The sequence below is a fragment of the Etheostoma spectabile genome, chromosome 10, assembly GCF_008692095.1.
Source record: "Etheostoma spectabile isolate EspeVRDwgs_2016 chromosome 10, UIUC_Espe_1.0, whole genome shotgun sequence".
NCBI classification, from domain to species: Eukaryota; Metazoa; Chordata; class Actinopteri; order Perciformes; family Percidae; genus Etheostoma; species Etheostoma spectabile.
This window is the reverse complement of record NC_045742.1, coordinates 12,650,562-12,663,363: the sequence shown is the minus strand read 5'-3', so window position 1 is coordinate 12,663,363 and position 12,802 is coordinate 12,650,562. Positions and strand designations below refer to the sequence as shown.

The 12,802-nt window shown below is 39.9% G+C and overlaps 2 protein-coding genes across 2 annotated transcripts; both read right to left on the bottom strand.

The window, feature by feature from the left end:
• Positions 1-52: 52 nt before the first annotated feature.
• mid1ip1l (MID1 interacting protein 1, like) lies at positions 53-1,869 on the bottom strand. The gene is made up of 2 exons (XM_032527919.1): positions 1,690-1,869; positions 53-1,314 (listed from the first exon to the last, which is right to left on the bottom strand). The coding sequence occupies exon 2, from the start codon at positions 1,216-1,218 to the stop codon at positions 715-717; it is 504 nt and encodes a 167-aa protein (XP_032383810.1). The 5' UTR covers positions 1,219-1,314; positions 1,690-1,869; the 3' UTR covers positions 53-714.
• Positions 1,870-3,659: 1,790 nt separating this feature from the next.
• tspan6 (tetraspanin 6) lies at positions 3,660-11,383 on the bottom strand. The gene is made up of 8 exons (XM_032527913.1): positions 11,111-11,383; positions 8,403-8,591; positions 8,242-8,316; positions 8,044-8,139; positions 7,529-7,684; positions 6,483-6,566; positions 4,559-4,643; positions 3,660-4,329 (listed from the first exon to the last, which is right to left on the bottom strand). Exons 1-7 carry the CDS (start codon positions 11,195-11,197, stop codon positions 4,575-4,577), a joined length of 756 nt encoding a protein of 251 aa, XP_032383804.1. The 5' UTR covers positions 11,198-11,383; the 3' UTR covers positions 3,660-4,329; positions 4,559-4,574.
• Positions 11,384-12,802: the final 1,419 nt, after the last annotated feature.

Sequence of the window (12,802 nt, the reverse complement as noted above, 5' to 3'; positions counted from 1 at the left end):
AAAAAAAAGCTACACCTCAACATCCTTCCAGTTTGAGTGACAACGACAAACGTCAAAGTTCTCAATTATTTTATTACAGTTTTACTGCATCAATATAAAATTTGAAATATCCAAGGACAAACAAAAATATCATTAACCTCTTTATGAACCATTTAAGCAGTCAAGACAATGGGGTGTAACTGAACAGGGCATGAGGATGTACAAAAAGTCAAGGCACACCATGTTACAGTAATACCAAGAGGAAAGATTTAAGAGCCCTTCAGCTCAACGTCAAACATTTTTAAAAAGGGAGGGGCAGAATAACCAGCATTCAATTTTTCCTACAGTCAGAAACCTTTTATTCTCAATGACAAATTCATGTTCACAACTAAAACAAAAGACAGACAAGGACAAGTTTCTCATAAACCAGAGCTGCGCTTCAACTGGACCTGGGGAACAAGATTTAATAAACCATCCACCACGCATAGCATCAACATCTGCACCGAGACAGGCAGAGGGAACTGTGCCGGCATCACTGGTTTCAGGTATATGGGGGGGGGAAGAATTGGAGTGTCACTACTCAGGAGTCAAAGAAGCGATAGTTGTAACCCTGGTCAGTTCACTGAACATTGAGATCTATTAAGAGCTGGGGGTGGGGGGGCCCCACCTTAACACATCCAATTGTGCAAGTCAAGCAGTCCGGGTGGGTGGGTGGGGGAGAAACCGTAGGGATTTCTATCTCATGAAGTTTCCGCCTCCAATTTCTCTCTTGTACCTGTTGGTGAGGTGGTCGGCTTGCAAAGTGAGCTTGGACAGAACTCCAAACAGTCCCCTGAGGTGATAGTGAAACTGATTCTCCAGGTCGGAGTTCTCATCCAGGAGCAGGTCCCCAGTGACCGGCTGCTGCTGCTGCTGCTGCTCTTCCTGCTTCACCGCCATCTCCAGGAAGCTGGCGCCGCTGCTCATCTCCCTCTTCAGCAGACCCCACTCCATGTCGTTCTTTATGGACTTGAGGAGCAGGTAGTGCTCGTACATGTCCCTCTGCTTGTTGGGACACGGCGGCTCATGATTGTTGTTGTGCTCCATCACACTGGCCGCCTGCTCTTCCAGCGGCACGTCTCGCAGCAGGCTCGGCACCATGATGGTCTCATCCATGTTGTTGGCGGCTGCTATGAAGCGGTGCATGACGTTGATTAGGGAGTGCTTGTTGCTGGCCGAGTCGCTGCTGATCTGCATCATTTTGAAGGCTGTGTGTTGGCTTGGTTACAGTGTGGAGCTGGCAGGTGGTGCTTTTAACTTAAGGCGGAGCTGCTCGGTGTTTGAGAGGTGGCTGATCTGCAACAGACGAAATGAGGAAGTAGGAAAGATTGATCAGACGCTGCAAAAACTCAGCCAAATCTAGGCCTGGTGCACTTTAAAAAAATACAGGTTTACATAATCAACGTGAAAGGCAACAAATTACTAACCACACACACACACAAACACACTAGGCTATAGAGTGCAGCTATCAGGAATGATGATTATGATACAGGCGCTTTTTCCTCATCTCTTCCGCAGAGCATAACCTGATTCTAGCACGTAAAAAAAAAAAACATTTCCAGTTCCTCCGCATGGTAGAACACCCGACTCACATCAATATGACCTTGACTTCCTGGTTTTGAAATCTTAACTACGCGTGAGAGGTCTTGAATAAGGAGGATTTATACTAACCTGAACCACGGAGTGACCTGAGGGAAGTCTTTCTTGGCGTGCTGCTTGTTAAAACCAAGTCTTCTCAGGCTCCACACACCACCGGCCGTGAAGGAAAGTCAAAATTTCCCTACCAGCCTCGCAGCTAACTTCTCTTTTATACCGGAGAAGCCGAGCTTGGGGAGGGGGGAGGGTTGAAGAGAAACACTAAAGTCCGCCCTCTTTGTATTTTTCAACCGAGCTGATTGGTTTAGCATGGAGCATGTAGGCGGACCTCCCAAGCATCTGATCCAAAACGTACCAATCAGACGTCAGATCACAGCTGCCGGACGTTTTTTCCAGATTCGTGTGTGTTTGTGCATGTGTGTGTATTTGTATGTGTAGGCCTTATGTGTAAGGTGTGTTTCTACGTAGTTTGGAGCAAGCTCGCGCAAGGATGCACGTTGTCCAGTCGGTATGTCATTTACCAGGTGTGTTTGCCCGTTGTATTAAAACATGAAATAATGCAAAGTTCCCCGTTGAAGTTAAATTAGTATTATTAGCTTTTACCTCACGTCTCCCAAGTAGCCTCTGTTCATTATGTTACACAGCTCTGCCACCTGGTGGTTGGATTTATTTCTCGCGCATGTCTGGACAGAAACTCCATCACCGCACTGACACCAAAAAGGCTAACAAAAGACCCCAAAAACAATCTTTAAACAAATAAATTAATAGGGGAATACAACATTTGTCTGTTTGATCGGCTGCAAACAGGAAACCTTTGAAGCTGTGGTGGAGAGGAGGTCACTGAACAAACTGTTATCTATCATGGATAACCCAGACCACCCTCTCCACCCCACACTGGTCCAACAGAGGAGCACCTCCTCTGAGAGGCTCCGACAGCTTCGATGTCGCACGGACCGCTACAGGAAATCCTTCCTACCACAAGCAATAACACTTTTAAACACGTCACCTCTGGGTGCTAGATGAGACTTTTGGACACCACACTACTGCACTAATGCAACCCGCACATTTGGTTTATTTTCCTTTACATTTTAGCACATTTTAGCATATTATTTAAGCTGTTGCACATTTTTGTTCCCCCATCCTGTACATATTCAAATATTTGTTCATTTTACTTATTCGTATTATTACTTCATGTATATTGTATGTATGTATATTTTTCCTAGTATTTCATTTATATTTATATTTTGTGCTTTGTGACTGATTTTGCTGCTGTAACACAGGAATTTCCCATTTTTCTTGGGATCAATCTATCTATCTATCTATCTATCTATCTAACATGCCATGTTGGTTATCATCATCCATTTAAATAACTGACTTTTCCATAAATCTTGAAATCAAAGACTAATATCAAGTCAGAAAAATCTTTGCTACCTCACTTTTGGGTTCCATCTTCTGAAATGTGCATCCTAAAACCACAGACAGCGTTACAGTCTCCTTTTCAAAGCCTATCATTTCAAGCCCCTATTTCCATCTATGACAGAATATGACAATTAATGCATGTGTTGGTATATAAATCTTGAGATAGACTAGACTGTGTGTGAATGGGGGTTAACATATCCTGCTATAGATTAGTATTTGATTTTAAAGGCTGCATTACAGAAAGTGACTGAAACTGAGTAAAATAAAAAGTGAATGAACTTATAGTTTTCCTATATTGTCACAGTCCTAAACCTCATAATAAAAATGAATTAATACATTCAATACACAGCATCTGAACTACTGGTATCTGTTATATCCTGAAATATTATGCTAAAGTTAAAAGTAGCCCAGCATATTGAGAAACTAAATGCCTTTCACATGTTGCATTCTGTATGGGTATTTTGCAGACAAACATGACTCAGTTAAACTAACCAAGTCCTGTTTGTCTGCAAAATATCTCCTTCTGCCAGAATATTTTACCATCTTTTCAGCTGAACGTAGAAGCGAACAGTAGGACAGACACATCTTGAGCTGCATGCAGGACCCAAAGCACACACACTGTTAAAGATACTAAATTTCATCTTTATTTAATTTTTTTTAAAGTAGTTCACATGCATTCACAAAAGAATAACCATTTAACACTGGGCTTTCAACAATACTGGCCTAAGTATTCAGTAAGGCTCATTTCCAAGTGCTGACAGTGAATCGCACACACTTGATTTCAGGGTGACGGCCTCTTCGTCCCATTAGGTTGGTTTCACACACACAGAAATTCACTTAGTGTTGTAGGAAAGTTTAACATGTATAAGCTTATTGTCTAGAGTTCTTCTGCTTAGCTACAGACTAACTTTTTAGCAAAATTACAAAATAAGGCAGCGGCATTATGTAAAGACAAGAAATGGAAAATGTTGACAATTGAGTTATTTAACTTAAATGAAAGTTTACATCTACGCTCAATAGAAATCCCTAATGAAATCTCTGGAGTAACACATGATCTCCAACATGTCCAGGTCCCTTAAATGTTTGGTCAAATTACACTGCAGATAACATCCCTTTTTGAATTTCCTTTACACAATCTTCCTTCTGCTCGTTTGACATTGGTGAGACTGAAAAGAAAAAAAAAAAGAAGAGTGTTTTTCCCTCTCTAAAATAGTATCAACTATGACACGCACACAATAATAAAATCACAGGAGATTCTTTCAACTCAATTTGCATCAGGAGCTGCCCATCAGTGACCTGCAAACACAAACCTAAAACACATCAGTTAGACACTGGCATAAAGCAGCTAATTTGTATTCTCATTTGAACATTAAATCAATAAATCACTAAAGCAGTTTCTTGGGCTGGACAGTTTACAATTTGTGCTTAATACAATCTGCACATGATTTAGTCTTCCACCAAGGAACAGCAGTTCAGAACAGTTAACTCCCCAATATTTAATAACTTTGACAACAACAAGTCTCACCTGTGGAAGGACACTGTTAGACCATCTCGTACTGGTTGTTGGTTATGTATCGAGACAAGCAGCAGGACAGGAATATCCCAATGAGCTGAGAGAAAACACATTAGAAAAATATAGATTTATCAAAACAGACAATTCCAAACACCAAATTAATCTTCAAATCAAGTTTAGAATCAGTTATTAAAACATTTCACTGTATAACTTGACTGCAGAGAACTGCAGGTACTGTCACTCTGTCAGCTGTACATACAGCCGTGGACAGAGCAACCACATTAGTTCTCAGACACGCTATAAATAACTAAACATATTAATTCAAATCGGGAAAAAACAACAGGTGAAAGATGAGTTATTACCAGCTGTTAAATATTAAATGATTCTGCACAGTAACTATCTTGTTTAACTTTGACCTGATACACATAGTTTCACAATGTCATGGTTCATTAGTCAATATGTTGATATGTGATGCCACATTAGTTTTTACAGTCATATTATCTAGGCTGTGAAAAACTTGCTCACTACTCGCTATATAATAGACAGTTTATTCTAGAGTGAGCAGTAAACTGACATTTTAAATACAGCGCACTAGTTTAATTAACAGGTACCCTGGGGAGTTTATGACCATTAGTACTGCCTTGGAGCAATGTTTTTATGAGTTGCACTCACACGAGGATGTGACTGATAAGAAACACAGCTATGAGCCAGTAAAGGCAAAGAAGGAGAAGACTGATAGCAAGTAAACATGGATGTAAACAATTCAGATTTCAAAATGATCAAACACTTAAAAGGTCCTATGACACGCTGCTTTTTGGATGCTTTTATATAGACCTTAGTGGTCCACTAATACTGTATCTGAAGTCTCCTTCCCAAAATACAGCTTGGTGCAGAATTACAGCCACTAGAGCCAGTCCCATAATGAGCTTTTCTTAGTATGTGCCATTTCTGTGTCTGTAGCTTTTGAGGAGGGGGGGGGGGGGGGGGGGCAAGATGGAGGGTGGGGGTGTGGCCTTGACCAACTGCCATGCTTCGCTTCTTTGCAAACCATGATGTCTCTCTCTCATGGGCCGGCCAAATTTTTGGGGTGGCAAAGCAGAGAAAGGGGAGGTAACCTTGCCCGTTATGACATCATAAGGGCAAGATTCCAGTTCGGTCCATCTGAGCTTTCATTTTGTCAACAGGCAGAGCAGGCTACCCAGGGCTCGGTTTACCCAGGGCTATAGCCATTTCTAGCCACTGGGGGACCATAGGCAGGCTGGGGGAACGCATATTAATGTTAAAAAACCTCATAAAGTGAAATTTTCATGCCATGGCACCTTTAAAAGAGTAACTACTCTTAAAGGGTAACTACACCCTGCTAGAACCCTCTCTATCTGCATATTCAAAAGTGAGACAGCATCAACTGTACAAGGTGATTTTTTTGTACATATTTTTAATACTTTTTGAAATAGTACGTCATATCGAGCATAAAGGAAATGAGGGGAGACAAAGACCGGGATGGATGGCATGCAACAAAGTTCCTCCGACAGACTTGAACAACGGTCAGTTTCTTAAAGCCCTAGGCCACCAGGGCACCCCCAAAACTATTCAAATATGTCTGGTTGTCTAACGGCTCCCATTATATTATTTACTTATTAGTTATTTAACAGGGGCAGTGCATATTCATTTTTATTCATGTAAATGGACAAAAGATTAAAAAAATTCTGTAGACCGTGGACAGAAAGGTATCGGTCCAGATGTTGCCCAACTAAACTCCTTTGTTGTCTGTTACACTGCATCCCCAGATCTCAGAAATGAAAGTTGTGAGTAAAATGTTTCCATAACCAAAGCTAAAAAACAAGACAAAATATTGAAAATAAAACAAAATTGTATGTGCAGCATAGTTCCAATTGTTCTAAGACAGACAAAGTATCTGAAAGAACATGTGATTTACCTGGAAGAATGCAATCCCAAAAGAAATCCCTGCGATGATTCCCAGGTTGGACTCCATCACATGGGTCACCTGTGAGAAGCAGCCCTACAGCAGAAAAATACATTTATAAAGAGGCTTTTACAGCTGTTTACAAAATGAGTCAGACAGTTTTTGAGCTAACTGACTACCCTGCTTGTACCTTAAAAAAAAGGTGCCGTGCTAAACAAAACCGTTTTTACTCGCATTGTTTGTAATATGTCAGGTCCATATGCGTTTGTGTTATGTCGTGAATGTGAAGATGAACTGCTACTTCCTCTGTCAGCTCCAGCCACTGAAAAGAAATAGGTGGAGAAATCAGGCCAATTACAAAAGCTGGGTCAGTCTGACGTCATGTTGTCTGAAATCCTTACTATTCATGAGTTGCGCTGGGTAAAGGATGTTCATAGCCAGGCTGTCATTGGATAGCCGTTAGCCAATCAGAGTTAAGCAGCTTAGCTTGTTAAATTTGAATGAGAACTGTCACAAATGGAGCGGAGTCTTCCTGCAGGCTTTCTATACCACACTGGAATGGCTTGAAACAAGGTAACCAATGCATTTTTTCCACAAAAAAATGTTACAGAGTCCACGATATAACTTCAGACATTACCACAAAGTAATGAAATACGTGTGGAAGGGCACCTTTAAAAGAAACTTAAAGGGGCTGTACTCCATATTCAAAACGTTAATATAGTAATCAAACAAATATTTGCTGTGTAAATAAAGAAAAGGTGGAGTAATGGTGTCCTGAGCATAGTATGAAGTCACACTCCCTCTGTGTGTGTTGTAATCCCAGCTTCTCTGCTCTGTTTTTATAGCCAGTATGGACACACATACAAGTGGCCCGTGAAAAACATCTCCATTTAACGTTTTCACGTATTGAGAGCTGTGTGAACGCAATCCCGCGTTTTGGTATTTCAAGTATAGCCCCTTTAAAGTCATTCAAACTACACAAATGTGTAGTCTGTTCACGCCACGATGAAACGAATATTTGCATTGTGTATGAAAATGTCATAAGGCTGTGAACTCACCGATGTGTACACCTCTTTCCCAGCCTTGTCGAGGTCTTTCAGGGTCTCTGGTGAGCAGTTGGTGTTGTCTTTACAGCAACTGGCAGGGATGCCGTTCTTTTCAAAGTAAGCTGTGTCTCTCCAGTCAGTGTAATTGTTCACCCCGCAGCAATGCAACTAAATGGAAAAAAGCCAGCAACAAAATAATTACAATGCAGTAAAAATTTATTTATGTAAAAGAAAAGTGGGTCAAAAAGGTTTTTTATTAATGAAAAAAAAAAACAACAACAGGCGGATATTAGTTGTTGTCCAGTCCCGATACCATGAATGACGTCATTGCAGATGTTTTGGATCACCTATTTGGAAAACACCTGCAGTGACACAAGCAACATGCTTAAAAGTTTAAACCCACAGAGAGCAGCACTTCTCTGCTCTCTGTTCTTGAATAAACAACAGCTCTTTGGTTTGTACAGCGAGACATAAACAGAGTCAGATAAGAGTAACACCATTACTGTCATGGAAAACCTCCCACTTACAGTCCTCTGGATGGCGTCAACTGCAGTGCTGCTGCTGTCTGTGCTATTGTAGGACTTCACCGCTCTGTCATAGGCAACGCCTAACTTGGCCTTGATCTGGTGAATTCAAAACAAAATACATTATATAGTGTTTGTATGTACTGTATAAGTGAGCCAATGTGATCAATTTAAAAAATTTAAAAAAAAGGTGTAACACACCTCATGTCTGAAGATAAAGCCTGAGACACCGGCCACAAGCTCAGCCAGGAACACCAGGGTCAGAAACATGGCATACTGAAGGAAGCAATAAGAAGAAAACAATTAAACAAGGTAACACCTGAAGTTAATCTTTAAGGAAACTTTACTGCACCTTTACTGACCAGTTTGAGCATCCATGGGCTGCCGCGGCATGTAGCAAAGCAACCAAACAGGCCGAAAATAACGATAACGGCTCCGGTCCCAATGAGGACATATGGTGCATTGGTGCTCTCCTCAGAGGCCAGAGAGAAATAGGCCTCCAGGCTCACCTTCCCCCACACGCCGACAGCCAGCAGGATCACGCCTGTGAACTGAAGACGACAGCAGGGAGAGTCAGCTCTGGCATCAAAGAGCCAAAGAGAAAGATACGCAGGTTTTTAGGGCCAAAACCTAAGATTAAAGGCTCAAAACCACACTGGTAAATTAGAGCTTAGTAGCCTTTTATCAGTTATTATTAAACATTATTATTATTGTCAATTATATCCCTATACGGACCAAAGTGTGGACTGGTAGCTGGAGGGATGCCAGTTCACCTCCTGGGCACTGGCAAGGTGCTCTTGAGCAAGGCACTGAACCCCCACCCATCCGCTCAGGGCGCTTGTTCAGCAGTCACAGCCCCCTCACTCTGACTTCTCTTTCTTTGTGCATGTATAGGACTAGAGTATAAATAGTAATTTCCCCACTGGGGATCAATAAAAAAGTATACATTATTATTATTAAATTATCAATTTGCAGTATTTAGTTTTTATCTGTCAATGATTTTTGGTTAAAAAAAATTAAGAAAAACTTTGTTTTGGTTAAAACACTCACTGCAATACAGCTCGAAAGTATTACGTTTTGAGTTTTACCAGTGCTCTTTTAATGAAGAACCATGAGACGCTGAATCCAGGAAAAGCTATTTCCCCCCATTGATTTCCTTTAGTAAAAATCGGTTCTCAGGGGAGGGGATGCAGATAAAGAGAAGCAGATGAATTAGAAGGAGATGTTGGAGCTCTGACACAAAATGTGTATCAAGTAAAAACAGAAATCACCCCTAATATTGTTCGTAATCACCATATAAATTTGATAAACTCTCATAGTGTCAGTCATAAAACAGCCACATGATTCAGATGCTGCTGATTACGTATTTACCCGTCAACATTTGAGTAAAAACACACTTGGGATACCGTACTAGCCTGAGGTTTAATCACCTCAACATCTTTTTCCTTTACGACTGCCCACACAAGTCATTAGCCTGAGGGGAAGCATCGGCTCAACCACCCAAGAGCAATAAATTGGCAGATAAAAGCACTGACCTGAACTTTGTGTTAGCAGCAGCAGCTTGAGATGGCTGTTTGCTCAGTACAAAGATTAGTAGGGGGAGCAACGATACCTGCTCATTTTCTTGACTCCTGACAAGCTTGTTTTCCTTACATGAAATAATGGCTGCAGCTAGAATAGGATCATTCAACGGAATTGTGCTACTCCTGTAAGGCGCCACTAACATAATTCTCTCCACACATTCATTCACAGTTATTTTCATTATCAATTATTCTGGCCATTATTGTCTTGTTTATAGAAACTAACAAGTCCTTTTTTTTTAGAAAATTAATCTATTTTAATTAGCAATTAATCTAAAGTCATTTTTTAAGAAAAAAGACCAAACATTCTCTTCTCTTTGCTTCTCAATATGAGGATTTGCAGCTTTTTTTGGTCTTACGTGACAATAGAATGAATAAATCTGATTATTTGGGGGTTTTGGATTGGTGGTCGGACTCCAATTAATTTCTAGGGTAACATAGAGAGTTTTTATGTGAGTTGTATACTAATACTTTCCCAAACTACCTCACACTGACATAAAAGCAGACGCTGCTTGACACTTAAAAAAAAAAAAAAAAAAAAAAAAAAAAAATCTGTGATCTTTTACAGGAAAGCATAGATTTCAAAATATAGGAGAATAGTTTTCAAAAATAAAAACGTAACAATGAATCAAATAATTATTCAAATTTAGCTTTTTTTAAAGACAATTTCAGTTTTCCCTAAAATTATGGCAACTGTAACAATAAGTAGATCAACCGATTAGTTGAACAAGAGAAAATGAATAGGCAACTATTTTGATAAGTAACTTATCGTTTTAAGTAATTTCCAACACATAGAAAATTGCTGTTGTTCCAGCTTCTCAAATGTGTATATTTTATGGCTTTTCTTTGTCTTTTATAACAAAACTATATATTTGACATGTAATAGACCAAATGATTAATAAAAAAGATGGCTTTATGTGTGAATTGCAGCCCCAACATTAGCTCTTTACATGAAATGTAACTGTAAGCAAGTTGTACTGCATTTTAACTTGACAAAAGACTAAACGAATCAGCCACGATTAATTTTCTGTCAATCGATTAACTGTTGCAGTTTAACGCAATGTTATAATTAAGTTGGACTGCAACAACAGGGATGATTATTAAATCTAACCTTCAATTGATAATATACAACTTCTAATAACTAAGTTTCACTGTAGTTAACTGTGCGCTAGGTGAAATGTTTTTTCTAGCTAAATCAGGGACAGAAAATAACGGCTGTTTTCAGGACACTGGAACGTTGCTAAATCTGAATGGACATAACATCTGCTCCAATGCTCGGTCCCGTTTCCACAAGTGGTTCTTTGTGTCAACATAACTGTAACTCCACTTTAACTTGAGGACATTACTCTAAATATTTAACTCCGTGTGTGAGGCCACGTCGTCACCCGAGGAAAGGATGTTAGTTAGCATTGTTGGCACCGCCGCTTTTAGCCCATTGTTACTCCCTTAGCTTGTTGCCGTTGTCCCCCATTACGTGACATGCAGCTCACCCAGAATATGAGGCTGTAGGAGATGAGGAAAGTCTTCAAGCAGGTAATCACTGGCTTCGTCTGAAGCCGTCGAGACGGCGGCGACATGGTTTAAGTTACTGTTTTTACTTTAAACTGGAAAAAAAAGAGAGAGAAAAGTTGACTCCACAGCGGCAGGATGGGAGAGGGGGAGAAAAAAAACTTCAGGGATAAATCCGAGGAGAGGGGGAAGTGTCGTCACTAACCCAGATTCACTTTCCGAAAGGAAAAGAGAGCTCTAACAGTCCATGGTCAAGTCAGCAGTGACATTTATATTCATTAAGATATCACCGTTAAGCTCGGCTTTCAAAATAAAACACAAACGTTCATAGTTTTCAAAATAAAACCGCAAAGACTGCTTTCAAAATGAACACCAACTGAAAACAGTAACATTACTATTACTTTAAATACACACATGATGAATTTGAGGAGGAATATTTTTGTGGGCTTTACTCTTCAAAACTGTCCTATTTTGTCAATGTAAAGTTAAGCTTGATTACAAATTATAATAGCTATCGTTAGGCTACTTGTGGTGGGCCTAAATCAAAATAATGATCAATACGTCAAAAGTGTAAGACATAAGCCATCTCATAATTTCAAATCCAAAGGTTAAAAAAATGACTTATAATTTAATAAATTTGGTTAAGTAAATCTTATCATCTATCATTTTGTTAAATCAAATCATGATATACAGTAGTATATTAAACATTGGGCTGAATGCCAAAGTCAAATAATAAATATTTAAAAAAAATAAAGAATTTGGCTCACTAATGGCTTATAATTTTGAATCAAGTCTAGTGTTTTACTCGCTGTCTAACAATTCTGACTTTAAATGTGATCTTAACAATTTAACTTTCTAAACCAAAATTTTGGGATACAGTTTTTATTTTATTTCTTTTCAAGGTTAAATTGGGGTCCATTTTGTCCCCACCAATCTAGAAATAATCCATTTCAACCAATTCAGACACAGCCCTTGCTTAATGCTTTAGAGTGACAGTTATCACTAAGTCTTTAAACCACATCAAATGTATGCTTTTATTTTGAGGGCAGTAGCATTATTTCCTGTCTCGTGCTATCTGACTTTATGATAATACATTATTCCTTTGGTGATGTGACACAGTTGAATGGGCTACTTAATGTAATGTAGTCTACATTACATCAGCTGGGTAAATAAATTATCTTTACCACAAGATAGTATTTTTGTAAAGTGCTAAGCCTATATATAAATACAGGATATTATACCAGAATCAGAATCAAAATCAACTTTATTTGCCAGGTATGAGGACACATTTGAGGAATTTTGCTTGGGATCATCATCGATGATGATGACCGTTGTGTCGTTAGCAAACTTCAGGATCTTAACAGATGGGTCTCCTGAGGTGCAGTCACGGGTGTAGAGGGAGAAGAGCAGTGGGGAGAGCACACACCCCTGGAGCACTCCGGCGCTAATAGTCTGTGCTAGATGTGATGTTCCCCAGCCTCACCTGCTGATTCCTGTCATTCAGGAAGTTTGTGATCCACTGACAGGTGGAGGCTGGCACAGTGAGCTGGGGGAGTTTGGTGCTGAGGATGGTGTTGGTAGCTGAAGTCTACCAACAGGATCCTTGCACATGCCCTTGGAGAGTCGAGGTGTTGCAGGATGTAATGCAGTCCAAAGTTGACTGCATCATCCAC

What these genes read in the sequence shown, in the direction of transcription:
- tspan6 (XM_032527913.1), bottom strand. Translation starts at nt 11,197, where the DNA reads ATGTCGCCGCCGTCTCGACGGCTTCAGACGAAGCCAGTGATTACCTGC. An exon ending in CCTACAGCCTCATATTCTGG is followed by an intron (nt 8,592 to 11,110) that starts GTGAGCTGCATG and finishes TGTCGTCTTCAG; the next exon opens with TTCACAGGCGTGATCCTGCT. An exon ending in TTGACGCCATCCAGAGGACT is followed by an intron (nt 7,685 to 8,043) that starts GTAAGTGGGAGG and finishes TTTTCCATTTAG; the next exon opens with TTGCATTGCTGCGGGGTGAA.
- mid1ip1l (XM_032527919.1), bottom strand. Translation starts at nt 1,218, where the DNA reads ATGATGCAGATCAGCAGCGACTCGGCCAGCAACAAGCACTCCCTAATC.